This window comes from Scyliorhinus torazame, chromosome 12 (assembly GCF_047496885.1).
Source record: "Scyliorhinus torazame isolate Kashiwa2021f chromosome 12, sScyTor2.1, whole genome shotgun sequence".
NCBI classification, from domain to species: domain Eukaryota; kingdom Metazoa; phylum Chordata; class Chondrichthyes; order Carcharhiniformes; family Scyliorhinidae; genus Scyliorhinus; species Scyliorhinus torazame.
Window position 1 is genome coordinate 211591325 of NC_092718.1, and position 26740 is coordinate 211618064.

The 26740-nt window shown below is 47.4% G+C and overlaps 1 protein-coding gene across 2 annotated transcripts in view; it reads left to right on the top strand.

The window, feature by feature from the left end:
• Positions 1 to 26740, top strand: part of rpa1 (replication protein A1) — a 93838-nt gene that overhangs the window by 39319 nt on the left and 27779 nt on the right. For both annotated transcript variants that reach the window (XM_072469871.1, XM_072469872.1), the window contains exons 8-10: positions 7139 to 7241; positions 24192 to 24260; positions 26260 to 26452. In XM_072469871.1, the coding sequence (XP_072325972.1) occupies positions 7139 to 7241; positions 24192 to 24260; positions 26260 to 26452 (365 nt within the window). The remainder of the gene's footprint in view (positions 1 to 7138; positions 7242 to 24191; positions 24261 to 26259; positions 26453 to 26740) is intronic.

Sequence of the window (26740 nt, forward strand, 5' to 3'; positions counted from 1 at the left end):
TGGGGTGGAGGATAGGTGTGCGAGGTGCTCGAGAAGCCCAGCGAATCATACCCATATGTTTTGGTCATGCCCGGCACTACGGGGGTTTTGGATGGGGGTGACAAAGGTGCTTTCAAAAGTAGTGGGGGTCCGGGTCGAACCAAGCTGGGGGTTGGCTATATTTGGGGTTGCACAAGAGCCGGGAGTGCAGGAGGCGAGAGAGGCCGATGTTTTGGCCTTTGCGTCCCTAGTAGCCCGGCGCAGGATATTGCTAATGTGGAAGGCCGCCAAGCCCCCGGGGGTGGAGACCTGGATAAATGACATGGCGGGGTTTATAAAGCTAGAGCGGATTAAGTTCGTCCTAAGGGGGTCGGCTCAAGGGTTCACCAGGCGGTGGCAACCGTTCGTCGAATACCTTGCGGATAGATAGATGGAAGGGGAAAAAGAAGGCAGCAGCAGCAGCCCAGGATTTGGGGGGGGGGAGGGGCGGGGGGGGTGTAACTTGTGACAAGGCAGTTGCCAATTAGGGCTAGTTTTCATTTTTGTTATTTAATATTTATTCATTTTTTGTTTTTTGCTTATATAAAATAGGTCATTGTTATTTGTGCTGTTATAATGTTGTGTAAAGGATGCACAATGTACTGTGTTGGTTGACCAAAAATTTTCAATAAAATATTTATTTAAAAAAAACTGAAGGACGTGCACGAGGTGCAGTTTAATAAAGGCTATGCACAGCTGAAGGACGACTTTGTCACTTTTGTGTTCTTTATTTTAAAAAAATGAATGAGCTATGGAGATGAAGACTTCTGCTTCAGTCTCCTTCTGAATTCCATTATTAAGCCAGTTGAACTGATGTTAATTCTTTTAGTTTCAGCCTTGCGTGCGGATCTTTAACAAATGCCTTTTGAAACTCCATGTCTGGATAGTCATCTGCTAATTTAGTTGCCACATACAGAGAGCTTGAGTCATGTGATTTATTACATTTAGAGACAAACTTATTACTCCCAAAGTGGATATACATCAGTAGCACCTCACCAAAATGCTTTTGAGAAATTATTACTTTTTTGTCTTAATTGTTTAATCTATCCATTCTACTTCTTGGTGTCTGTCCTTTTGAAAGATGCACCATTACTTGTAATAATGTCATTTCTCTGTTGGTAATGGGTCTCTATTTGCATGCTGTGTGTCATGTTTCTTTTTTTATATTGTTCTCCTTCATAGTCATGTTGTGATCCCATTAATATCTCTGCCAGTTGTATGAACCTTACTTGATAATATTTTCCTAATATTGATTCTTGCTCTTCCCTACCTTGCTATCTCTATTAGAAATAATTTACATTTGTATTACTTTTTAAAAACTTTGACGTATTACTGCTGCAATGTGGATGGCAATAGGCGATTGTTACAGAAGGAACTTGCATTTAGATAATCTCTTTCACAACTCGGGATGTCTTGGAATGCTTTACAGGGGAGGCGGTGGCATAGTGGTATTGTCACTGGACTAACAATTCTGAGATGCAGGGTAATCCTTTGGGGACCTGGGTTTGAATCCCACCATGGCAGGTGGTGGAATTTGAATTAAATTAAAATTTGAAAATAAAAGTCTAAAGATGATACCATTGTTGATTGTTATAAAATTTCATCTGGTTCACTAATGTCCTTTTATGGAGGGAAATCTGCTATTCTTACCTGGCCTGGATGTCATGTGACTCTGGAATCTCAGTGATGGGCGGCACGGTAGCACAGTGATTAGCACTGTTGCTTCACAGCGCCAGGGTCCCAGGTTCGATTCCCAGCTGGGTCACTGTCTGTGTGGAGTCTGCATGTTCTCCCTGTGTCTGCGTGGGTTTCCTTCGGGTGCTCCAGTTTCCTCCCACAAGTCCCGAAAGACGTGTTGTTAGGTAATTTGGAAATTCTGAATTCTCCCTCTGTGTACCCGAACAGGCGCCAGAATGTGGCGAATAGGGGCTTTTCACAGTAACCTCACTGCAGTTTTAATGTAAGCCTACTTGTGACAATAAAGATTATTATGTGGTTCACTCTTAAATGGTCTCTGAAATCATCTAGCGAGCCACTCTGTTGTATCGAAATGCTGGAAAGCCAATAAAAAGGAATGAAACCAGATGGACAACTCTGCAACAAGTTTGGCACCAGAAACCACAGTGGCAAATTCCACCATTGTGTTGGCCCTGCAAAGTCCTCCTTAATGGGGGCTTGTGGCAAAATTGGAAGAGGTGTCTCACAGACTAGTCAAGCCTGACATAGTCATACTCACAGAATGATACCTTCCAGACTATCCCGGGTGCCACCTCATCATCCTCAGGTATGTGCCATCCTACCAACAGGTCAGACCAAGCAGAGTAGGCGGATGGCGCAATGGCATACAGTTGGGAAGAAGTTGCCCTGAGAGTCTCCAACATCAACCACCGATCCCATGTAGTCTCAGCATCAGGTCAAACGTGGGCAAGGAAAACTGCTGGTTACCATGTACTGACCTCCTCAGCTGTGGAATCAGTACTCCCATGTTGAACACCACTTTGAGATGAATCACTGAGAATGGCAAGGGTGCAGAATGCATTCTGGGTGGGGGACTTCATTGTCCTTCACCAAGAGTGGCTCAGTGGCACGACTAGAGACTGAGCTGGTCGAGTCCTAAAGGACATAGCTGCTAATCTGGGCCTGTGGCAGGTGCCAGGGAACCAACAAAAGGGAAAAATGTATTTGACCTTGTCCTCACCAATCTATATGTCCCAGATGCACCTATCTTGAACAGTATTGGTAAGAGTGATCATCGCACAGTCCTCATGGAGACAGAACCCCATCTACACAGTGAGGACACCCTCCATCAGCTTGTGCAAAGATTGAACTGTTCTAGCAACTCTGTGACGGCAGCCATGAGGTGTTTTAAGCCGTCAGTAGCAGAATTACACTCAACCATAATATCTAATTGCATGGCCTGATAAATACCTGACTACCATTTCCACCAAGCCAGGAGACCAACCCTGGTTCAATGCAGAGTGCAGGAGGGCATTCCAGGCGCAGAACCAGGCATATCTAAAAATGAGGTGTCAACCTGGTGAAGCTTACAACTTGTATGCCATGGAGCTGAGCGATCGCATAACCAACATTTCAGATCCCAGCCCTGCCACGTCCAATCCTGAATGATAGTGAACAACTCATTGGAGGAGGAGGATCCACAAATATCTCCATCACCGTCAATGATGGGGGTGCCGAACACATCAGCACAAAAATGATGCTGAAGTATTTGCAACAATTTTCAGCCAGAAGTGCCAAGTGGCTGATCCATCAGTCTCTCTGGAGGTGTCCAGCACTACATGCCAGTCTTCAGTAATTCATTTCACTCCCATGTGATATCAAGAAATGGATGAAGGCAGTGGATACTGCAAAAGCTTTGGGTCCTGACCAATATTCCGGAAATAGTAAAGAAAACTTGTGCTCCCGAACTTGCCGTGTCCGAACCAAGCTGTTGCAGTACAGCTACAAGACTGATATCTACCCGGCAATGTGGAAATCTGTGCATAAAAATCAAAAGAAATCCAACCCGGCCAATTAGCATTCCATCAGTCTGCTCTCAATCATCAGCAAGGTAATGGAACCGTGCTGTCTAGCAGCATTTGCTTAGCAATAACCTGCTCACTTATGCTCAGTTTGGGTTCCGCCAAGGCTACCCAGCTCCTGACCTCATTACAACCTTAATTCAAAAAGAGCTGAACTCTTGTTCATCTCAAATCCAAGAACACCTACTTGAGGAACTCTTGCAGTAATGTTCTTTGCCCAACTATCTTCAACTGCTTCCATCACCAAGGTCAAAAATGGACAAGTCTGCTGATGATTGCACAATGTTCAGCACCATTCATGATGATTCAGATTCTGAAGCAGTATATATCCAAATGCAGCCCTGGACAATATCCAGGATTGGGCTGACAAGTGATGAGTAACATTTGTGCCACACAAGTGTCAGGCAGTGACTATCTGCAATAGGAAAGAATCTAACTGTCACTCCTTGACATTCAATGGCATTATTGCTGAATCCCCCACTATCGACATCCTGGGGTTACCATAGAATCCCTACAGTGCAGAAGGAGGCCATGCACCCCATTGAGTCTGCACTGACCCTCTGAAAGAACACCTTACTTCCCACCCTAACCTTGGCTACTCTTTTGGACACTAAGGCACAATTTAGTAGAACTAATCCCCTAACCCACACATCTTTGGACTATGGGAGGAAACCAGAGCACCCAGAGGAAACCCACACAGACACGGGGAGAATGTGCAAACTCCACACAGACAGTTGCCCAAGGTCAGAATTGAACCCGGATCCCTGCTGCGATGAGGCAGCAGTGCTAACCACTATGTCACCATGCTGCCTGCCATTGACAAGAAACTGAACTGGACTAGCCATATAAATACTGTGGTTACAAGAGCCGGTCAGAGGCTGGGAATCCTGAGTAAATCACCTCCTGACTACCCAAAGCCTGTCCATCATCCACAACGCACACTTCAGGAGTGATGGAATACTCTCCACTTGCCTGGGTGAGTGCAGCTCCAACAGCACTCTAGAAGCTTGACACCATCCAGGACAAAGCAGCCCACTTGATTGGCACCACATCCACAAACATTCACTCCCACCACTGACTCACATGGCAGTGTCTTTGAAATATATTGACGTTCCTTTAGTGTTGCTGGGTCACAATCCTGGAACTCTCTCCCGAACAGTACTGTGGGTGTAACTGCACCACATGGACTGCTGCAGTTCAGGAAGACAGCTCACCGCCACCACCTTCTTGAGGGCAATCAGGGGGTGGGCAATAAATTCTGGTCCAGCCAGTGATGCTCACATGAACCAAAAAAAAAGAGCTAATCATAGGGTTTTATTTGAAGTGCAGCTACTAATATGTGCATCGTAAAGCCTTGCAAACAGTACTGAAATAATAACGGATTAAACGTTTATTTTGAGTGAGGTTGGTTGAGGGAGAAATATTGTCAGGGCACCAGGAGGAATTTCCCTATTATTCACAATGATGTTATGGGACCACTGATGTCCAGCCTGAGTACAAACCAAGCATCAGATTGTTGGGTTGACCATATTGTTACTCATGATGTGGAGATGCCGGCGTTGGACTGGGGTGAGCACAGTAAGAAGTTTTACAACACCAGGTTAAAGTCCAACAGGTTTGTTTCGATGTCACTAGCTTTCGGAGCGCTGCTCCTTCCTCAGGTGAATGAAGAGGTATGCTCCAGAAACATATATATAGACAAATTCAAAGACGCCAGACAATGCTTGGAATGTGAGCATTCCAAGCATTGTCTGGCATCTTTGAATTTGTCTATATATATGTTTCTGGAGCATACCTCTTCATTCACCTGAGGAAGGAGCAGCGCTCCTAAAGCTAGTGACATCGAAACAAACCTGTTGGACTTTAACCTGGTGTTATAAAACTTCTTACCATATTGTTACTGTAATAGAACGTCGGCCTGAATTTTGTGGTCATATCTCTGGATTGGGACTTTAAACCTAGAATCTCCTAACTCGGATCAATAATGCTACTGAGGCACAGCTGAGACACACCCAAAAGATTATCCCTGTCACCACCCAATCTTGATTTTCAGTGAATTGTTGCTTCATGATTTGGGGTATTTTTTCTGTTAAAAAGCTTCATTCCTTATACTAGTTGCATTGTATCTTTAATGGTTCCTTCCATCCAAACATAGCATTAGCAGCAAGAAATTGCAATTTTGGAGTGTCTTTCATGTGGTAAAATACATGTTTAATGATCAAACATTGAGTTGTGGAAGGGAGACTTTGGGACAGGTGACCTAATACTTGGTTAAAGGCAAACTTGAACTTTTTTTAAATTTAAAGTACCCAATTCATTTTTTCCCAATTAAGGGACAATTTAGCGTGGATAATCCACCTACCCTTGGGGTTGTGAGGGTGTGACCCACGCAAGCACGGGGAGAATTACCTTGTGTTGTCCTATTATGTATTTTATTTTCTTCCCATGTACTTAATGATCTGTTGAGCTGCTCGCAGAAAAATACTTTTCACTGTACCTCGGTACACGTGACAATAAACAAATCCAATCCAATGTGCAAACTCCACACAGTGATCTGGGACCAGCATCGACCCCGGGTTCACGGTGCCGTGAGGCAGCAGTGCTAGCCACTGTGCCACACCTTTTAACTGGTTTCTTGCAGAGGGAGCACCTTAAAGGGAGTTTGTGTTTAGGGCCCAGACAGCTGAAGATATAGCTGTCAGTGGTGGGGCAAACAAAGTGAGGGATGCACAAGGTTGCTACACTGTATACAATCGCAAAACAAGTTGGTTATGACCTTTATTAAGAAAAATACTTTAGAGTAGCCACTTGGTTTGTTAGTAAATTGAAGAAATTCTTGGGTAACACTGAGACGGAAGAGGTGAAGTCAACATATATATTTTTTGCTTTTTATTAACTCAGATACACTATAAAATGTGCAGCGCATGCAGTATTCTACATGTAAGAATGTTTCTGAATGTTAATAGAGCTCTGCCAAGAATGTCACTGTTGACTGAGTTTGACCTGGCCGGGGGGAATTTTCAGGAGAGCAAATAAAATGGGTGTTTTGTGAAATGTGAATAGTTGATCCAAACAAAATATGAAAATTTGATCAGACTTCAGATATTTGTGTCTAAAATCAGGTTGTCGTCTCTCTCCTACTCCTCCTCCCCCCCCCCCCCCCCCCCCCCCCCAAAGGCTTGGGCGGGGGGATGGCATTGGATGAGCAAAGTACCCTCCCCCTACTTTTTTGCAATTACAACACTGCAGCTCAAGGCATCTTAAATGTACATAAATATTCCAAGAGTGCTTGTTCATGGGTAACTTTGAAGGAAGTTTTCAAGATGTGCAAGGCACAGAAGAAAGAAAATCTGTTTTGTTTCCTGAGGACAAGTCCTGCTTCTCTTTTGATGAGCTCATTAATCCTTTGCAGTGTTTCACAAGTAACAAAACATTTTAGAATATTCTACAAATTGATTTTTGCCTGTCATGCCAGAGTATTAACAAGGTTGTTAGGTATAATCTCTGCTCAGAGTCTATTCTGTTGAATTGGCTTAAGTTGTGAAATAAAAAGGCTCTATTAAATCTCTCCTTTTCCCCAGGTGGACAATCCGGGCTCGTGTTACCAATAAGAGTCAGATTAGAACATGGAGCAACTCCCGTGGAGAGGGAAAGCTATTTTCCATTGAGCTTCTGGATGAGAGTGTAAGAATCCTTGTTTCTCTGCAATCAGTTTTGTGTTTTGTTTGCTCACCACTAGGAGGTGGTAAACAGCTTCAACTTTGGCAAACCTTGAGCTGGTCAGGAGGGGGCAGTCTTCAGTTGATGCTTGACGAAGTCTTGAGGGAAATGTGCACATGGTGACCAACCAAACCAATCCATCTTTGTTTGGACTGTTTATACTTGGAGCATTTTTTTAAGTCAACTTATTGATTGAGCTGATGGACTTGTTTTTTAAACCTTTTTAAAATTGCATATTGATTAGTTTTAATTTTTTTATTAGCCATGTTGGGTTTATTATTGAGGCTTTTTGAGAAAAAAAATCCAATATGCAATTTAAAATGATTTGTTGATAGTTTTTCAAATACTTATTTGTATATTAGAGTACCATGCAGGCCAGAGATTTCACAAACTGGCACCAGACTGTCCCATGGTTTCTGAAGACCTGCCATAACCTGATTTTTCTGTGGCATACACAGCCGGTACTGATTCAACTTTAGGTTTCAGGCCATCCTGATCATTGCACTTAACGGAGGGATTTAGAACTGCTCTCTAATTGATTTGACAAACCGCCTTTCGGATATCATTTTCATATTGCCATGCCAATAATATCTGCAACAAAAAAAAAATCAACAAATCTTGTTAGCTGATCCAGTGCTGTTCTCTACCTGTTAGCATATTCTGAAGACTCGAAGTGCGCGAGCTGAATTTCTATTTCCCTGCTAATTTAGAATATAATTTTAGCAGCTGTGAAGATTGCCGCAATTAAATGCAGTTATTTTATGCAAATTGGGCTTTTAACCCTTTTTCCTATATTGGAACGGTTTCCATTAATGTAATTCATAATGAATCTTAACGCCGTTTTCAAACAAGCAGGCTGGTGAATTGTTCCCAGCTGCTGGGTGAGTTGTGTGAAAATGCTTTATCTGACTTCCGTTCAGAGTGCATGGGGTTACAGAAATGTCATCCTTTGTGAACTGCATGTATACGTCACATGAAATAACAACATGAAAAAGCAATTTTTCAGATGCAGTTTTAACATGGGTTAGCACTGTTGCTTCACAGCGACTGGGACCCGGGTTCGATTCCTGGCTTGGGTCACTGTCTGTGCCGTGTCTGCGTGGGTTTCCTCCGGGTGCTCCGGTTTCCTCCCACAATTCCCGAAAGACACGTTGTTAGCTGAATTGGACATTCTGAATTCTCCCTCTGTACCCAAACAGGTGCCGCAGTGTGGCGACTAGGGGATTTTCACAGAAACTTCATTGCAGTGTTAATGTAAGCCTACTTGTGACACTAATAAAGATAGTTATTATTATTATTAGAACAAAAAAGATGTAACTGTTGGAAATTAAATTGTTTTGTTATGCTCCATTTTCTCCCAAGACGCTAACTGATTTTGTAGGTGTTGTACAGACACTTGCCCGTTGTATATCAAAGAAAGGGGAGTTGATTGAGCACTTGAGGGAAGGAAACTTGTGAGGCTACAGGGATAGAATGAGGTAATGGGACTGACCAGATTGCCCTACAGTGAGCTGACATGGAGTTGATGGGTCAAATGGCCTTCTGCATCATAATAATGACTCTGACTCTAGAGGTGACTGTAAGCAGGCCTTTTTGAGTTTTTAATCATGGGCGACATCACAGTTGTACCTGGTGCTGATCTTATCCTAGATATGGATAAAGTGTGGAAATACCAGTTTTTTCGCCTACCGAATCTTGGAGTTTTGAGGTGATTTTATCTTACTGTAGCAAAACCTCAGAGATGAAGTAACTCAGAGCTGACTAGGGACAGAATTCGCTGTGCATGGCTCATGCTATCTGTAAATGCTCAATCATCACTAATGTCAATTATAATATAGAATCATGGACTTCTGGGTGCGGCTATGCAGAGCTAGGTCGCATGTTCGGTAGCTCCCGCTTGGAACGGACTTTTGGGCTCTTTACAGGGTCCCCAACGGCATTTGTTTGACATTTCCCGGTGTGGGAAGAAGACTGCAACATTCCCCCGACAGTGTCCCCCAGGGATGGTATGTCACTTGGTTACCAGACCCGGCAGAAACAGTAAAAGATTTGGCTGTAGCTGCAGGGGAGAGAGGGGCCTCTTCCAGCATGCAGGCGGGGGAAGGGCAAGCTTAAAGGCTGCAAGCTGACTTGAGGGCCTTTATTAAAGGTGAATTCTAGCAGCAGAGGGAACAACTGTGAAAAGATCTACCAAGGCCATTGAAGAAGCAGGGCCGAGGCTTCCGGTGGCGGCCATGGAGGAGTAGGTCGCGCATTCGGCAGCTCCCGTCTGGAGCAGACTCTCAGACCTTTTTCAGGAGTTTCCACAGACTTTTTGGGGCAGATTGGGGAAGCGAACACTGCCAAAAGGATTCCCTCTTGAGACTTCCGGTTGCGGCTATGCGGAGCTAAGTCGCACATTCGGCGGCTCCCGCAAAAACAGACTTTTGGGCTCTTTACAGGGCCCCCAAGGGCACTTTTTCGACGTTTCCCGGTGTGGGAAGGAGTTAATAATAGCTCCCCGTCAGTATATGGCTTTAACTAGGAGCGGAGCGACAAAAAAGATGGTGGTAGACCTGAAGAAGGGAGGGAAGAAGGACAAAATGGCGGCGGGCGGAGACCAGGCAGCGTGGAGGCAGTGGGCGGAGGAGCAACAGGAGGGTATCCAGCGCTGCCTCAGAGAGATTAAAACGCTGCTAGAGCCGATGAAGGCTGCTGGAGACACAGACGGCCCAGGGGTGGCGATCCGAGAGGCTTGACAAAAGATCTCGGACAATGAGGATGAGATCTTAGGCCTGGCGGTGAAGGTGGAGGCGCATGAGGCGCTCCACATGAAATGGCAGGAGCGGTTCGAGGAGATGGAGAATCGGTCGAGGCGGAAGAATCTGCGGATTCTGGGCCTCCTGGAGGGGCCGGACGTGGGGGCCTATGTGGTCACCATGTTGAACTCGCTGATGGGAGCGGGGTCCTTCCAGGGGCCCCATAGAGTGTTGGCGAGGAGGCCCAAGGCTAACGAGCCTCCGCGGGCGGTGCTGGTGCGGTTCCATCGGTTCGCCGATTGGGAGTGTGTGCTCAGGTGGGCCAAGAAGGAGAGGAGCAGCAGGTGGGAGAACGCGGAGGTTCGGATATACCAGGACTGGAGTGCGGCGGTGGCGAAGAGGAGGGCCGGGTACAATCGAGCGAAGGCGGTGCTGCACAGGAAGGGGGTGAAGTTTGTCATGTTGCAGCCGGCGCGACTGTCGGTTACCTACGAGGACCAGCACCATTATTTTGATTCTCCGGAGGAGGCGTGGGCCTTTGTTCAGGCCGAGTTGCTGCTGCTAAGGTCAAGGAGGAGCTGGAGTGAGTGGGGGGGGGGGTCGTGACGGGGGTATGCCACTGTGGGGAACGGGCCGGGTATGGGGTGCGTGGCTGGCCGAGGAGGGGTCATGGCTAGTCGGCGGGGGAGGGGGGGCGGTAGCCCCCTGATCTGGCTGATAACCTGGAATGTAAGGGGACTGAATGGGCCGGTTAAGCGGGCCCGCGTGTTCGCGCACCTGCCTGAAGGGGCTCAAGGCGGATGTGGTTATGCTCCAGGAGACACACCTGAAGGTGGCAGACCAGGTAAGACTGAGTAAAGGGTGGGTAGGTCAGGTGTTTCATTTTGGGCTAGATGCCAAAAATCGAGGGGTGGCGATCTTGGTGGGAAAGAAGGTGTCGTTCAAGGCGTCGGGCATTGTGGCAGATAATGGCGGTAGGTACATAATGGTAAGTGGTAAGTTGCAGGGAGAGAGGGTGGTACTGGTCAATGTGTATGCTCCGAACTGGGACGATGCGGATTTTATGCGGCGTATGTTGGGTCGGATCCCAGACTTGGAAGTGGGGGGCCTGATAATGGGGGGAGACTTTATAACGCGGTGTTGGATCCGGCACTGGATCGCTCCAGGACGGGTAGGAAGCTGGCAGCGGCTAGAGTGTTGAGATTTATGGACCAAATGGGAGGGGTGGACCCTTGGAGATTTGCAAGGCCGGGGACTAGGGAATTTTCATTTTTCTCACATGTCCATAAGGCTTATTCTCGAATCAACTGTTTCATTTTGAGTAGGGCGCTGATAGCGAGAGTAGAGGATACCGAGTATTCGGCAATAGCCATTTCGGACCACGTCCCGCATTGGGTGGACTTGGAGATGGGGGAGGAGAGGGACCAGCGCCCGCTGTGGCGCTTGGAGGTGGGGCTGTTGGCAGACGAGGAGGTGAGCGAGCGGGTCCGAGGAAGTATAGAGAGGTACTTGGAGACCAACGACAACGGGGAGGTCCGAGTGGGGATGGTATGGGAGGCACTGAAGGCGGTGGTGAGGGGAGAGCTGATCTCCATTAGGGCCCACAAGGAGTGGGGGAGAGGGAGAGGCTGGTGGGAGAGATGGTGGGGGTAGACAGGAGGTATGCGGAAGAGCCTGAGGAAGGATTGTTGAGGAAGAGGCGCAGCCTCCAGGCCGAATTCGACCTGGTGACCACCAGGAAGGCGGAGGTGCAGTGGAGGAAGGCCCAGGGGGCGATCTACGAGTATGGGGAAAAGGCAAGCCGGATGCTGGCGCATCAGCTTCGGAAGTGGGATGCAGCTAGGGAGATCGGGGGAGTTAAGGACAGGGGAGGGAGCGTGGTGTGGAGTGGGGTTGGCATCAATGGGGTCTTCAGGGACTTCTACGAGGAATTGTACCGATCCGAGCCCCCACGGGAGGAGGGAGGGATGGGCCATTTCCTGGACCAATTGAGGTTTCCAAAGGTGGAAGAGGGGCTGGTGGCGGGACTGGGGGCCCCGATTGGGCTGGAGGAGCTGATCAAAGGGATAAGAAGCATGCAGGTGGGGAAGGCACCGGGGCCGGACGGTTTCCTGGTCGAGTTCTGTAAAAAATATATGGACCTGTTGGGCACGCTGTTAGTTAGGACCTTTAATGAGGCAAGGAAGGGGGGGGCTTTACCCCCGACGATGTCCCGGGCACTGATCTCCTTGATCCTGCAATGTGGGTCTTACAGACCGATTTCCTTGCTAAATGTAGATGCCAAGGTGCTGGCGAAGGTCTTAGCCACAAGGATTGAGGATTGTGTGCCGCAGATCATCCATGAAGACCAGGCGGGGTTTGTGAAGGGGAGACAGTTGAACGCGAATGTGCGGAGGCTTTTGAACGTTATCATGATGCCGGCGAGGGAGGGGGAGGCGGAGATAGTGGTGGCGATGGACGCTGAGAAAGCCTTCGATAGGGTAGAGTGGGGGTACCTGTGGGAGGTGCTGAAGAGGTTCGGGTTTGGGGAGGGGTTTGTCAGGTGGGTTAGGCTGTTGTATGAGGTCCCGATGGCGAGTGTGGCCACAAATAGGAGGAGGTCTGAGTACTTTCGGTTGCACCGAGGGACGAGACAGGTGTCCCCTGTCCCCCCCCCCCCGCTCTTCGCACTGGCGATTGAACCCCCCCCTGGCTATGGCACTGAGAGAGCCGAGGAACTGGAGGGGGTTGGTGCGGGGTGGGGAGGAGCATAGGGTGTCGCTTTACGCGGACGACCTGCTGCTGTATGTGGCGGACCCGGTGGGAGGAATGCCAGAGGTAATGAGGATCCTTGGGGAATTCGGGGACTTTTCGGGGTACAAGCTCAATATGGGGAAGAGGGAGCTGTTCGTAGTTCAGCTAGGGGACCAGGAGAGGGGGATTGGCGAGCTCCCACTAAAAAGGGCGGAGAGGAGCTTCAGATATTTGGGGGTCGAGGTGGCCAGGAGCTGGGCGGCCCTGCATAGGCTTAATTTCACGAGGCTGGTGGAGCAAATGGAGGAGGAGTCCAAGAGGTGGGACGCGTTGCCGCTGTCCTTGGTGGGTAGGGTGCAGTCAATCAAAATGACAGTGCTCCCAAGGTTTTTGTTCCTGTTCCAGTGCCTCCCCGTGTTTATCCCGAAGGCTTTTTTCAGGCGGGTTAACAGGTGTATAATGGGGTTTGTGTGGGCGCGAGGGACTCCGAGGGTGAGAAGGGTGTTCCTGGAGTGGAGTAGAGATGGGGGGGGGGCTGGCGCTGCCCAACCTCTGTGGGCACTACTGGGCCGCCAATGTGACGATGGTGCGCAAGTTGGTGATGGAGGGGGAGGGGGCTGCATGGAAGAGGCTTGAGACGGCGTCCTGTGTGGGCACGAGTCTGGGGGCGCTGGCAACGGCGCCGTTGCCGCTCCCTCCAGGGAGGTATACCACGAGCCCGGTGGTGTTGGCGGGCCTCAAAATCTGGGGGCAGTGGAGGCGGCATAGGGGGGAAGTTGGGGCCTCGGCGTGGACCCCATTATGGGGAACCACCGGTTCGCCCCAGGAAGAACAGGTGGAGGGTTTTCGGGGTGGCACAGGGCAGGAATACGAAAGTTGGGGGACCTGTTTGTGGACGGGAAGTTCGCGAGCTTGGGTGAGCTGGAGGAGAAGTACGGGCTCCCCCTGGGGAACACCTTCAGGTACTTAAAGGTAAGGGCGTTTGCCAGACGGCAGGTGGTGGAATTCTCGCGGCTACTGCCACACACAGTACAGGACAGGGTGCTCTCGGGGGGGGGGGGGGGGGGGGGGGGGGGGATGATCTCGGAAACGTACCAGGTGATGCAGGAGGAGGAGGAGGCCTCGGTGGTGGAGTTGAAAGGTAAGTGGGAGGAGAAGTTGGGAGAGGAGATCGAAGAGGGGACGTGGGCAGATGTCCTAGGGAGGGTGAACTCTTCCTGTTCGTGCGCGAGGCTCAGCCTCCTACAGTTTAAGGTGCTGCACAGGGCACACATGACCGGGACAAGGATGAGCCGGTTCTTTGGGGGTGAGGACAGGTGTGTTAGGTGCTCAGGGAGCCCAGCAAATCACACCCATATGTTCTGGGCATGCCCAGTGCTGGAGGAATTTTGGAAGGGCGTAGCGAGGACGGTGTCGAGGGTGGTAGGATCCAGGGTCAGACCGGGCTGGGGGCTCGCAATATTTGCGGTGGCAGAGGAACCGGGAGTGCAGGAGGCGAAAGAGGCCGGAATTCTGGCCTTTGCGTCCCTGGTAGCCCGGCGAAGGATTCTCCTTCAGTGGAAAGATGCGAGGCCCCCCAAGCGTGGAATCTTGGATCAGCGATATGGCAGGGTTCATTAAATTGGAGAGGGTGAAATTCTCCTTGAGAGGGTCGGTACAAGGGTTTTTTTGTTTAATAAATATTTTATTGAAATTTTTTGGTCAACCAACACAGTACATTGTGCATCCTTTACACAATATTATAACAACACAAATAACAATGACCTATTTTATAAACAAAAAATGAATAAATAATAAATAACAAAAATGAAAACTAACCCTAATTGGCAACTGCCTTATCACAAGTAACACTCTCCAAAAATATAATTTAACAGTCCAATATATAATTATCTGTCTCAACGACCTATACATATTATACAGTATATATTAACAACCCTGAGAGTCCTTCTGGTTCCTCCTCCTCCTCCCACCCCCGCCCCGATCCTGGGCTGCTGCTGCTGCCTTTTTTCCATTCCATCTATCTTTCTGCGAGGTATTCGACGAACGGTTGCCACCGCCTGGTGAACCCTTGAGCCGACCCCCTTAGAACGAACTTAATCCGCTCTAGCTTTATAAACCCTGCCATGTCATTTATCCAGGTCTCCACCCCCGGGGGCTTGGCTTCTTTCCACATTAACAATATCCTGCGCCGGGCTACTAGGGACGCAAAGGCCAAAACATCGGCCTCTCTCGCCTCCTGCACTCCCGGCTCTTGTGCAACCCCAAATATAGCCAACCCCCAGCTTGGTTCGACCCGGACCCCCACTACTTTTGAAAGCACCTTTGTCACCCCCATCCAAAACCCCTGTAGTGCCGGGCATGACCAAAACATATGGGTATGATTCGCTGGGCTTCTCGAGCACCTCGCACACCTATCCTCCACCCCAAAAAATTTACTGAGCCGTGCTCCAGTCATATGCGCCCTGTGTAATACCTTAAACTGAATCAGGCTTCGCCTGGCACACGAGGACGACGGGTTTACCCTGCTTAGGGCATCTGCCCACAGCCCCTCCTCGATCTCCTCCCCCAGCTCTTCTTCCCATTTCCCTTTTAGTTCATCTACCATAGTCTCCCCTTCGTCCCTCATTTCCCTATATATATCTGACACCTTGCCATCCCCCACCCATGTCTTTGAGATCACTCTGTCCTGCACCTCTTGTGTCGGGAGCTGCGGGAATTCCCTCACCTGTTGCCTCGCAAAAGCCCTCAGTTGCATATACCTGAATGCATTCCCTTGGGGCAACCCATATTTCTCGGTCAGCGCTCCCAGACTCGCGAACTTCCCATCCACAAACAGATCTTTCAGTTGCGTTATTCCTGCTCTTTGCCACATTCCATATCCCCCATCCATTCCCCCCGGGGCAAACCTATGGTTGTTTCTTATTGGGGACCCCCCCAAAGCTCCAGTCTTTCCCCTATGCCGTCTCCACTGTCCCCAAATCTTCAGTGTAGCCACCACCACCGGGCTTGTGGTGTAGTTCCTCGGTGAGAACGGCAATGGGGCTGTCACCATAGCCTGTAGGCTAGTCCCCCTACAGGACGCCCTCTCTAATCTCGTCCACGCCGCTCCCTCCTCCTCTCCCATCCACTTACTCACCATTGAAATATTAGCGGCCCAATAATACTCACTTAGGCTCGGTAGTGCCAGCCCCCCCCTAATCCCTGCTACGCTGTAAGAATCCCTTCCTCACTCTCGGGGTCTTCCCGGCCCACACAAAACCCATGATGCTCTTTTCAATCCTTTTAAAAAAAGCCTTTGTGATCACCACTGGGAGGCACTGAAACACAAAGAGGAATCTCGGGAGGACCACCATCTTAACCGCCTGCACCCTCCCTGCCAGTGACAGGGATACCATATCCCATCTCTTGAAATCCTCCTCCATTTGTTCCACCAACCGCGTTAAATTTAACCTATGCAATGTGCCCCAATTCTTGGCTATCTGGATCCCCAGGTAACGAAAGTCCCTTGTTACCTTCCTCAATGGTAGGTCCTCTATTTCTCTACTCTGCTCCCCTGGATGCACCACAAACAACTCACTTTTCCCCATGTTCAATTTATACCCTGAAAAATCCCCAAACTCCCCAAGTATCCGCATTATTTCTGGCATCCCCTCCGCCGGGTCTGCCACGTATAGTAGCAAATCGTCCGCATACAAAGATACCCGGTGTTCTTCTCCTCTAAGTACTCCCCTCCACTTCTTGGAACCCCTCAACGCTATCGCCAGGGGCTCAATCGCCAGTGCAAACAATAATGGGGACAGAGGGCATCCCTGCCTTGTCCCTCTATGGAGCCGAAAATATGCAGATCCCCGTCCATTCGTGACCACGCTCGCCATCGGGGCCCTATACAACAGCTGCACCCATCTAACATACCCCTCTCCAAAACCAAATCTCCTCAACACCTCCCACAAATAATCCTACTCCACTCTATCAAATGCTTTCTCGGCATCCATCGCCACTACTATCTCCGTTTTCCCCCTCTGGTGCGGCCATCATCATTACCCCTAACAGCCTCCCTATATTAGTGTTCAGCTGTCTCCCCTTCACAAACCCAGTTTGGTCCTCGTGGACCACCCCCGGGACACATTCCTCTATTCTCATTGCCATTACCTTGGCCAGGATCTTGGCATCTACATTTAGGAGGGAAATAGGTCTATAGGACCCGCATTGTAGCGGGTCCTTTTCCTTCTTTAAGAGAAGCGATATCTTTGCTTCAGACATAGTCGGGGGCAGTTGTCCCCTTTCCTTTGCCTCATTAAAGGTCCTCGTCAGTACCGGGGCGAGCAAGTCCACATATTTTCTATAGAATTCGACTGGGAATCCATCCGGTCCCGGGGCCTTTCCCGCCTGCATGCTCCTAATTCCTTTCACCACTTCTTCTACCTCGATCTGTGCTCCCAGTCCCACCCTTTCCTGCTCTTCCACCTTGGGAAATTCCAGCCGATCCAAGAAGCCCATCATTCTGCCCCTCCCATCCGGGGGTTGAGCTTCATATAATTTTTTATAAAATGTCTTGAACACTCCATTCACTCTCTCCGCTCCCCGCTCCATCTCTCCTTCCTCATCCCTCACTCCCCCTATTTCCCTCGCTGCTCCCCTTTTCCTCAATTGGTGTGCCAGCAACCTGCTCGCCTTCTCCCCATATTCGTACTGTACACCCTGTGCCTTCCTCCATTGTGCCTCTGCAGTGCCCGTAGTCAGCAAGTCAAATTCTACATGTAGCCTTTGCCTTTCCCTGTACAGTCCCTCCTCCGGTGCTTCCACATATTGTCTGTCCACCCTCAAAAGTTCTTGCAGCAGCCACTCCCGTTCCTTACTCTCCTGCTTCCCTTTATGTGCCCTTATTGATATCAGCTCCCCTCTAACCACCGCCTTCAACGCCTCCCAGACCACTCCCACCTGGACCTCCCCATTATCATTGAGTTCCAAGTACTTTTCAATGCACCCCCTCACCCTTAGACACACCCGCTCATCTGCCATTAGTCCCATGTCCATTCTCCAGGGTGGGCGCCCTCCTGTTTCCTCCCCTATCTCCAAGTCTACCCAGTGTGGAGCGTGATCCGAAATGGCTATAGCCGTATACTCCGTTCCCCTCCGTTCGGGATCAACGCCCTTCCCATAACAAAAAAGTCTATTCGCGAGTAGACTTTATGGACATAGGAGAAAAACGAGAACTCCTTACTCCTAGGTCTGCTAAATCTCCACGGGTCTACACCTCCCATCTGCTCCATAAAATCTTTAAGTACCTTGGCTGCTGCCGGCCTCCTTCCAGTCCTGGACTTCGACCTATCCAGCCCTGGTTCCAACACCGTATTAAAATCTCCCCCCATTATCAGCTTTCCCATCTCTAGGTCCGGAATGCGTCCTAGCATCCGCCTCATAAAATTGGCATCATCCCAGTTCGGGGCATATACGTTTACCAAAACCACCGTCTCCCCCTGTAGTTTGCCACTCACCATCACGTATCTGCCCCCGTTATCCGCCACTTATAGTCTTTGCCTCGAACATTACCCGCTTCCCCACTAATATCGCCACCCCCCTGTTTTTCGCATCTAGCCCCGAATGGAACACCTGCCCCACCCATCCTTTGCGTAGCCTAACCTGGTCTATCAGTTTCAGGTGCGTTTCCTGTAACATAACCACATCTGCCTTAAGTTTCTTAAGGTGTGCGAGTACCCGTGCCCTCTTTATCGGCCTGTTCAGCCCTCTCACGTTCCACGTGATCAGCCGGGTTGGGGGGCTTCCTACCACCCCCCCCACCCCCCCTTGTCGATTAGCCATCCCCTTTTTCCAGCTCCTCACCCGGTTACCACGCAGCTGTATCTCCCCCAGGCGGTGCCCCCCCACCCATCCCCTCCCATACCAGCTCCCCCCTCTCCCCAGCAGCAGCAACCCAGTAATTCCCCCCTCCCCCCCCCCCCGCTAGATCCCCCGCTAGCGTAATTACTCCCCCATGTTGCTCCCAGAAGTCAGCAAACTCTGGCCGACCTCGGCTTCCCCCCGTGACCTCGGCTCGCACCGTGCGACGCCCCCTCCTTCCTGCTTCTCTATTCCCGCCATGATTATCCTAGCGCGGGAACCAAGCCCGCGCTTCTCCCTTGGCCCCGCCCCCAATGGCCAACGCCCCATCTCCTCCACCTCCCCTCCTCCCCCCATCACCACCTATGGAAGAGAGAAAAGTTACCACATCGCAGGATTAGTACATAAAACTCCTCTTTCCCCCCTTTTTAACCCCCCTCTTCGCCCCCCACATTCGCCCCACCACTTTGTTCAAACGTTCTTTTTAATAACCCGCTCATTCCAGTTTTTCTTCCACAATAAAAGTCCACGCTTCATCCGCAGTCTCAAAGTAGTGGTGCCTCCATCGATATGTGACCCACAGTCTTGCCGGTTGCAGCATTCCAAATTCTATCTTCTTTTTATGAAGCACCGCCTTGGCCCGATTAAAGCTCGCCCTCCTTCTCGCCACCTCCGCACTCCAGTCTTGATAAACGCGGATCACCGCGTTCTCCCATTTACTGCTCCGAGTTTTCTTTGCCCATCTAAGGACCATTTCTCTATCCTTAAAACGGAGGAATCTCACCACTATGGCTCTGGGAATTTCTCCTGCTCTCGGTCCTCGCGCCATCACTCGGTATGCTCCCTCCACTTCCAACGGACCCGCCGGGGCCTCCGCTCCCATTAACGAGTGCAGCATCGTGCTCACATATGCCCCGACGTCCGCTCCCTCCGCACCTTCAGGAAGACCAAGAATCCTCAGGTTGTTCCTCCTTGCGTTGTTCTCCAGTGCCTCCAACCTTTCCACACATCGTTTCTGATGTGCCTCATGCGCCTCAGTCTTCACCACCAGGCCCTGTATGTCGTCCTCATTCTCGGCTGCCTTTGCCTTCACGACCCGAAGCTCCCGCTCCTGGGTCTTTTGTTCCTCCTTTAGCCCTTCGATCGCCTGTAGTATCGGGGCCAACAGCTCTTTCTTCATTTCCTTTTTGAGCTCTTCCACTCAGCATTTCAAGAACTCTTGTTGTTCAGGGCCCCATGTTAAACTGCCACCTTCCGACGCCATCTTGGTTTTTGCTTGCCTTCCTTGCCGCTGTTCTAAAGGATCCACTGCAATCCGGCCACTTTCTCCTTTTTTCATCCGTATCCAGGGGGGATTCCCTTCTGGTTTACCGCACAGTGTTTTTAGCCGTCAAAATTGCCGTTGGGGCTCCTATCAAGAGCCCAAAAGTCAGTTTCACCGGGAGCTGCCGAAACGTGCGACTCAGCTGGTCATCGCCGCACCCGGAAGTCGGTACAAGGGTTCTTTAGGCGGTGGCAACCGTTCTTAGACTTTCTGGCAGGAGGATAGACATTGGTCAATGGCAGCAGCTCGGGGGGGGGGGGGTTTACTTTATTTTTGTTTATGTTATTTACACTGGAGGGTCTGAGGGGGTGTATACACCTGTTGTGTTATGTTGGGGTGTTAATGTTAATTTATGTGCAGGGAGGAGGGGTTTGGGGTGTTGCTTTTTTTTTAGATTGTGTTTTGTACTTAACCCTGTTGGGTTCTTTTTTCTTTCTCATTTTGTTACTGATATTTTATGAAAACCTTCAATAAAAATTTTTTTTTTAAAAATAATATAGAATCATGTAGTTCCACAAATAGGCGTTCCATCTGTCATGTCCATGCTAGCTCTGCAAGAACAACCCATCTTGTCCCACTCCCCTGTCCTTTTTCTGTAGCCCTGCAGATTTTTCCCCTGGAATGATTACTCCATTCTCTACCCATCTTCAACTCCTGGCCTGCCATAAGAAGCAGCTCATCGGGTTAGGCACTCAAATCCTGCACAGACTTCCTGATAGGAAGTACCAGCTCCAGGTATCTTAAGTTTATCAGCTGTCCGATTCTTCTCCCATCTTAACCATAGCAATGTGAGGGAGGGTGCTTTGCTGGAAAAATCGAGACCTGGCTATTAAATTCAGTTTTAACCACAGGCCTGATCATTTTTTTCCTGAATAAAAGGTAAAGTAAGGGATGAGGTTCCACAGGAAAGATCTGAGGATGGATTTATTGGTCTCTGTACTTTGGGTGCTTTTTGGCAGCTGAAGTTTGCAAAGCAATCTGGTGACACGTTAGTTTTATTTTTTGGCCAAGTTTTTAAAAATTAAACAAAACTCCATTCCTGCGTGTAAAGGTTTTTTTTAAAAAAGGCCGTTGAACAATGCAATTAGTAAACCGTAGTATGCAGCTTATGAAGTTTTTGGTGAGACTCCAGTCAGTGTCCATTGCCATGGTAACATGCTAGCGTGGCAAGCTATGTAGCTGTGCCTTACCTGTCAAAGATCAGCAGGCGTCACAGTGTTATAGTCCTGGGTGCTGGGGCTCCTGGCTGGAGAGAGCACAATTTCAACAGCATTGAGGTGAAAGTGGGCTGGCAGTCAAGCTGTTGCCCAGGCATGGCTACCCTTTGATTTTTTTTTTTTTTCCTTCCCTCCATGTTTTCCCATCCATAAGAAATGCTGGGGCCTCTCTGTAGCTTGCGGGAAAACATGAAAAGAACAACAATCCAACCCATACCCCACTCGCATTGGTGCTGAGTGCTCTAATCCTGAATGGCTGTGGGGCCCAGATATAGTTCTTTCGGTCAGTGTCCATGTCTACACTATGAACTGAGCAGTTACAGCTTTCATGAAAGGTCATCTCTGGAAATGACCAAAGACATGCCTTTTTATTCATGGAGTTAGTTGTTTAATAGGGTGGACATAGAGAGGATACTTACATCAGGAGGGTAGACAGATGATAATTATTGGACCCACATAGACTTTATTGTAAAGTCTATCACTGATGCATCCATTAGCAAAATTATCCAGGGAATGGTGTGAATGTGTAAAACTCACTACTACATGGAACAATTAAGGCAAGTAATAGAGATGCTTTTACAGACAAACTATAGAAACACACGAGGGGGGAAAGTAATAGAAGGATAAACGGGTAGAGCAGAATGAAAGGTGGAACGGAAAGTATGTAAAGCATCAGTACCAGCATAGAATGGTTGGGCTGAATGGTTGTTTACTCGATGTACTATCTGAGGAGCCGTCAATCAAGTGCCACTTCTTGTTTCGCACTTCTAGCTAGCTGTTAAACCCATCCGCATGTCAGATCATTTGTATCCGTTGCTGGCAGAAGTTTCCCCCCCTCTGCTGTGATAACGCAAGTAAGAATGTTGCTTGAAACAGTAGTTTGGTTTGTCACTTCCAGTTTAGAGACCCAGTTCTGCCACTGTGAAGCGATCAGATTGCTTCGAGTGCATTTGCAACATTTTGATAACATTTTTAATGAACAATATTGAACAGAAACCACGTACCCTGCAGAGTAGGCACTTAGTTACTCCTGCAGATCACCATCTCCATTAAGCAGTTGACCTTAGAACTTAAAGAGAATTGTATAGAATGAATTTTGCACCCGACTCTCTCAAATTCCAATAATTTTATTTTTATTAAACTAAGGAGTTTAAATAAATTATGTATGGTCTTGCTGGGTCATCTAATCACAAAATATAACACTGCAATGAATTATACAAGGTAGTCTGTCGTTTTCTGTTGTGACTTGAATGTTGACACACACACAAGGAAAGAGGATCTAGGGTAGAGCCATAGTATTTCTATTCGGAAGAGGGGGATAATCCTTATTACAGTGCAAGATTTTGGAATTTGGTCTGCAGTGTTTTGATTAATGCAAGATAAAACGGGTTGTCATGATTAGTGCACATAGTCTACAGCACACAAACCAGCCATAGGGTCTGTTCCACTGTTCATATTCCGAAGACTCGGCCTAATCATTTCTTTCCACTACACTCACACTCTCCTTTTCCCTTCCCAATTGTGTCTATAAAACCTCCCCATATGCCTCAAATGTATCTGTTTCATCCACTCTGTGTGGCAAATCATGCAAAAACTCTCTTTAGGAGCACAGCTTCTGCCTTGGCCTACCAAGATAGAAGTGGTTTTGCAAGTTGCTGCTCCAGATAATATTGCGTATCAGTACTTCAGGTGTGAATCTCCCAGAATTTGAGGAGACCACAATAATGCTCCAGATGTGTTCCAACGGTTGTTAATAAACCTTTTCTATGTGGGATCCATGAACATTTTCCTTGCTATATGTAAGTTTGGCATTTGAACATCAGAGTGGGTTTTCATCTTTTGATCACCTGGACTGTAATCCGGAAGAATGAATTTCGCACTAGAACCCGTCTGATTTTCAGGACTTGATTTTACTGTGTGATGTAATTTGCTTTGACCTGCTCTTTTTAATTACATTTCTGTATTTCTTTTTACCCTGGTCATGCCATTTCTCTGACTGACATTGGTTTCATCCATCTATAATTGTATTACTTTTTGTTCAACATCCATATATGTTGATCGCTATATGACTGCTATTTTAGCACCTGCATGTTCATTCATTCTCTTTGTGACAGCAGCAAGTTTGTATCTATTGCTTTGGCACAATTATACACATAAATCTTATCTTGCTAGTTGAGTGTAATATTCTTACCATACCTTGGTGCTATTTTTAAAGGTGTGATATTCCTTTTGGTCCTTTTGATATTCCTTTGAAACACCTGCCTGTGCAAGGAAATGTTGATATGGACCTGTATATTCCAGTGATTTTTTTTTCTGCAATGCAGCTCCTTCTTTTCCTCCCATCTTGAAGAAAAGCTTTGAACAGGAAATTCCACTTAGCCCACTTCAGAAATGTCCTTCTACTTAGCAGGATTGGCAAGTGTCCTACTTGAGTTTTTTTGGTTGAAAATTGGGACATTTGGTTTCAGCTGTGTCAATATTTCAGGGTTTTTTTCCCCCGAAAACCGTTTGTGTTTCTTACTTTTTTTTTTTCTCAACGGACACTCTGCACACGTGTCTTTTTTCTGTTCTCGTTAATTTCTTCAGATAATCAGGCGATGTTTGGCTGAAAGAACAGTAATATCTAAAATAGATTCCACTGTACTGCTTGTTAAAATACAATGAACTTTCATTTAAAAAGTTAATGGAAGCAATTTGTCTCAGAGCTGACTATTTAATGGAATAGTTTGGCAGCATTGATTTTTCAGTGAATTACACTAAGCATAAATGGCATAAGTTAGACTGTCCCACTGACACAGAATTGGAACATAGTTCCTCACCTGCGACTTCCCCCACAGTAATTTCTTGATCTCAGCTGAGACCCTCTGGGAGAGTTTCTGATAGAGAAACTGTGTTCTTAACACAGAATGGGAGGAGCATGAGGGAAGAATGAAATGGAGTTTCACTGAGCCTCCTGGAGGCTATTGATAGCTGCAGTAAAAGTTAATTTGTTTTGATCTTAATGCAAAAATCTTCATTAACTAGATGCAGAATTCCTATTGATTTGAATTGCTTTGTTTTGCAGGGTGAAATTAGAGCCACAGTTTTCACAGAGCAGGTGGATAAGTACTTCCCACTTATTGAAGTGAATAAGGTAAAGAAACCCATGTTATTCTGCAGAAATGCACCACTATATGGAAGGCTTGCTGACTGGTCACTAGACTGTAATTCTAAAATATCTTTCCATACAAGCTCAGAAGTACCACATAATGTATGTTTTAGTCCAGAGAAACTGCAGATTACGAATGTGTGGTATGATATATCGTGGGTTTTGACCATTTAACAACATGGTTAAAGTTTAGATTGTGGGTGAAGTATTGAAGATGTACCTCTGTCTGCATTGCAGTACTGGAGTCCTTATACAAATTAAGGTAGAAATCTAAATTGCGAAAGATCTTTCATCCGTACACATTTCTGTTCACATTTCCATTGTAAATTCGAGTCCACATTCTTAATGAAAATAGCTTTCAGTGCTGTAGTTGCAACCTCTCACCCATGAGGTGCTGCATGGGCAGCTTCCATTATAACTGTGGACATTTAGCTTTACAGTGGAAATGTAAAGACAGAATATCTGACTTCAAAATGGTGAATGAGTTGCACATGCACATCCTGGTCCAGTTGTTCCCTGCCTTAACCTGGCTTTGCCTGCCGATTGATTTTTGATTCCTTGTATGTGATGCCAAATGCAATTGATGAGGATCCTTATTCCTTAGAATGATGTGTTAATGTTTAGAAAAAAAGTGGGGTATTTTTCACTGGCAGAGTGAAGTTAAAGCAGATCCAAGAGTTTTTCAAAATTCTGAAAAGTTTTGAGAGGATAATCAGTGATAGATTGGTTCCACTGGTCATTGCGGTGGGTAATGAAATGAAAATGAAATAAAAATCTCTGATTGTCACAAGTAGGCTTCAAATGAAGTTACTGTGAAAAGCCCCTAGTCGCCACATTCCGGCGCCTGTTTGGGGAGGCTGGTACGGGAATTGAACCCGCGCTGCTGGCCTGCCATGGTCTGCTTTAAAAGCCAACTATTTAGCCCTGTGCTAAACCAGCCCCTATTTATTAGCATCAGACGCATGAAGGAAGCAGTTATTGTTGGATTAGAGACCGTCATTTAAAAGGGATCTCATTACATATATGAAAAGGGAGAATATAAGACGCTATTTTTCTTTTTTATTCATTCGTGGGAGGTGAATGTTGCTGATGTGAAATTTGAGCTCATGTTTCCTGATCATTAATCTAAGCCCCCTGATTACTAGTCCAATAACACCTACTATGCTGCTGAGCCCTTTAAATATTATTGGAATAGATATTTCCGTTTGGTATAATGCCACCAATAGAGACAGAATGGTCCAAATAACAGTTGAACATGTAAATCTGATCCCTGTCATAAGTATCAATTTTAAAATGAATTGCCATTTCTATTGTAAATCGGAAGACAAAATGGAAAGATGTTGTCTATTAGCGTATCCTACTTTTTATTGAGAGCCATAGCTACTAAGGAAATGCCTTGGACCCTAAATCTGTGTCCAGAGTCCATTTATTTTCTGGTCAAATATAGTGTGACAATGAAAAATGCTGAATACAATCGCAGTCAGCATGTTGCAGCATAATGTTGCAGGGAGGTCACTGCCTGGCCTTTTGTTTCTCTTCCTTATCGCTGCAGTTTTGGATGAGGGTCAGACATTGACACACTGGGGATGTTTGGTCATAGTCACAGGAGTGGGCCATTTTTCTCTCTCAATCTATTTAATGGATTGGGAAGGGCGCCTTCATTGAGCGTTTTGTGTTGTGCCTCCAGGTATGGTCATCTTAGCCGGAGGCATGTGGGGATTGGTAGGAAGTGTAAAGGCTCTTTTCCACCGCAAACAAATTGCAAGAAGTGAAGCCTGTACCAAGTGATGTGAATAGTTATGGTCTTGCTTGTGCGTATGGCAGCCTTCACTCCATTGCCATTAAGCTGCTTTATTTATGACCCATGTGTAGAGGTTTATATGGACTTTTAGATTTTGTGCAGGAGGGGGGAGAAAAATATGAATCTTCGCCAGTGGTATAAAAAGCAGCTGTGTAAAATGCTGCTTCTGCTTTGTCATTCCAGGTATATTTTGTGTCGAAAGGAACATTGAAGACGGCTAATAAACAATACACGTCTGTGAAGAATGATTATGAGATGACTTTTAATAATGACACCACCGTGATTCCTTGTGATGATGTGGATGACTTGCCCACAGTCCAGTTTGATTTTGTACCAATAGATCAGCTAGAAAACAAGAATAAAGACACAATGCTTGGTGAGAGACTTTTCAGGGGGAGGGTTAGTGCAGAACTGAAATTTGTGAAATACAGTACTGTTTTTGGTCACTGGATGGCGCTGTCTGGAAACAAGTTAACAAAAGGGAATGCGTTGGATGCCTTCACCATGTTCTTTACTAGCACAACTTCTGTTCACTACAAAGTGGATTAAAGTGGTATATAGTAATTTGGTTGCTTTTTCCTGTGAGACAAACTAAGGAGTCCTCCAAAACCCGTCTTTTTAAGAACATAATAAATGGCAGGGCAGCTCCCTTAAGATCGAGGCT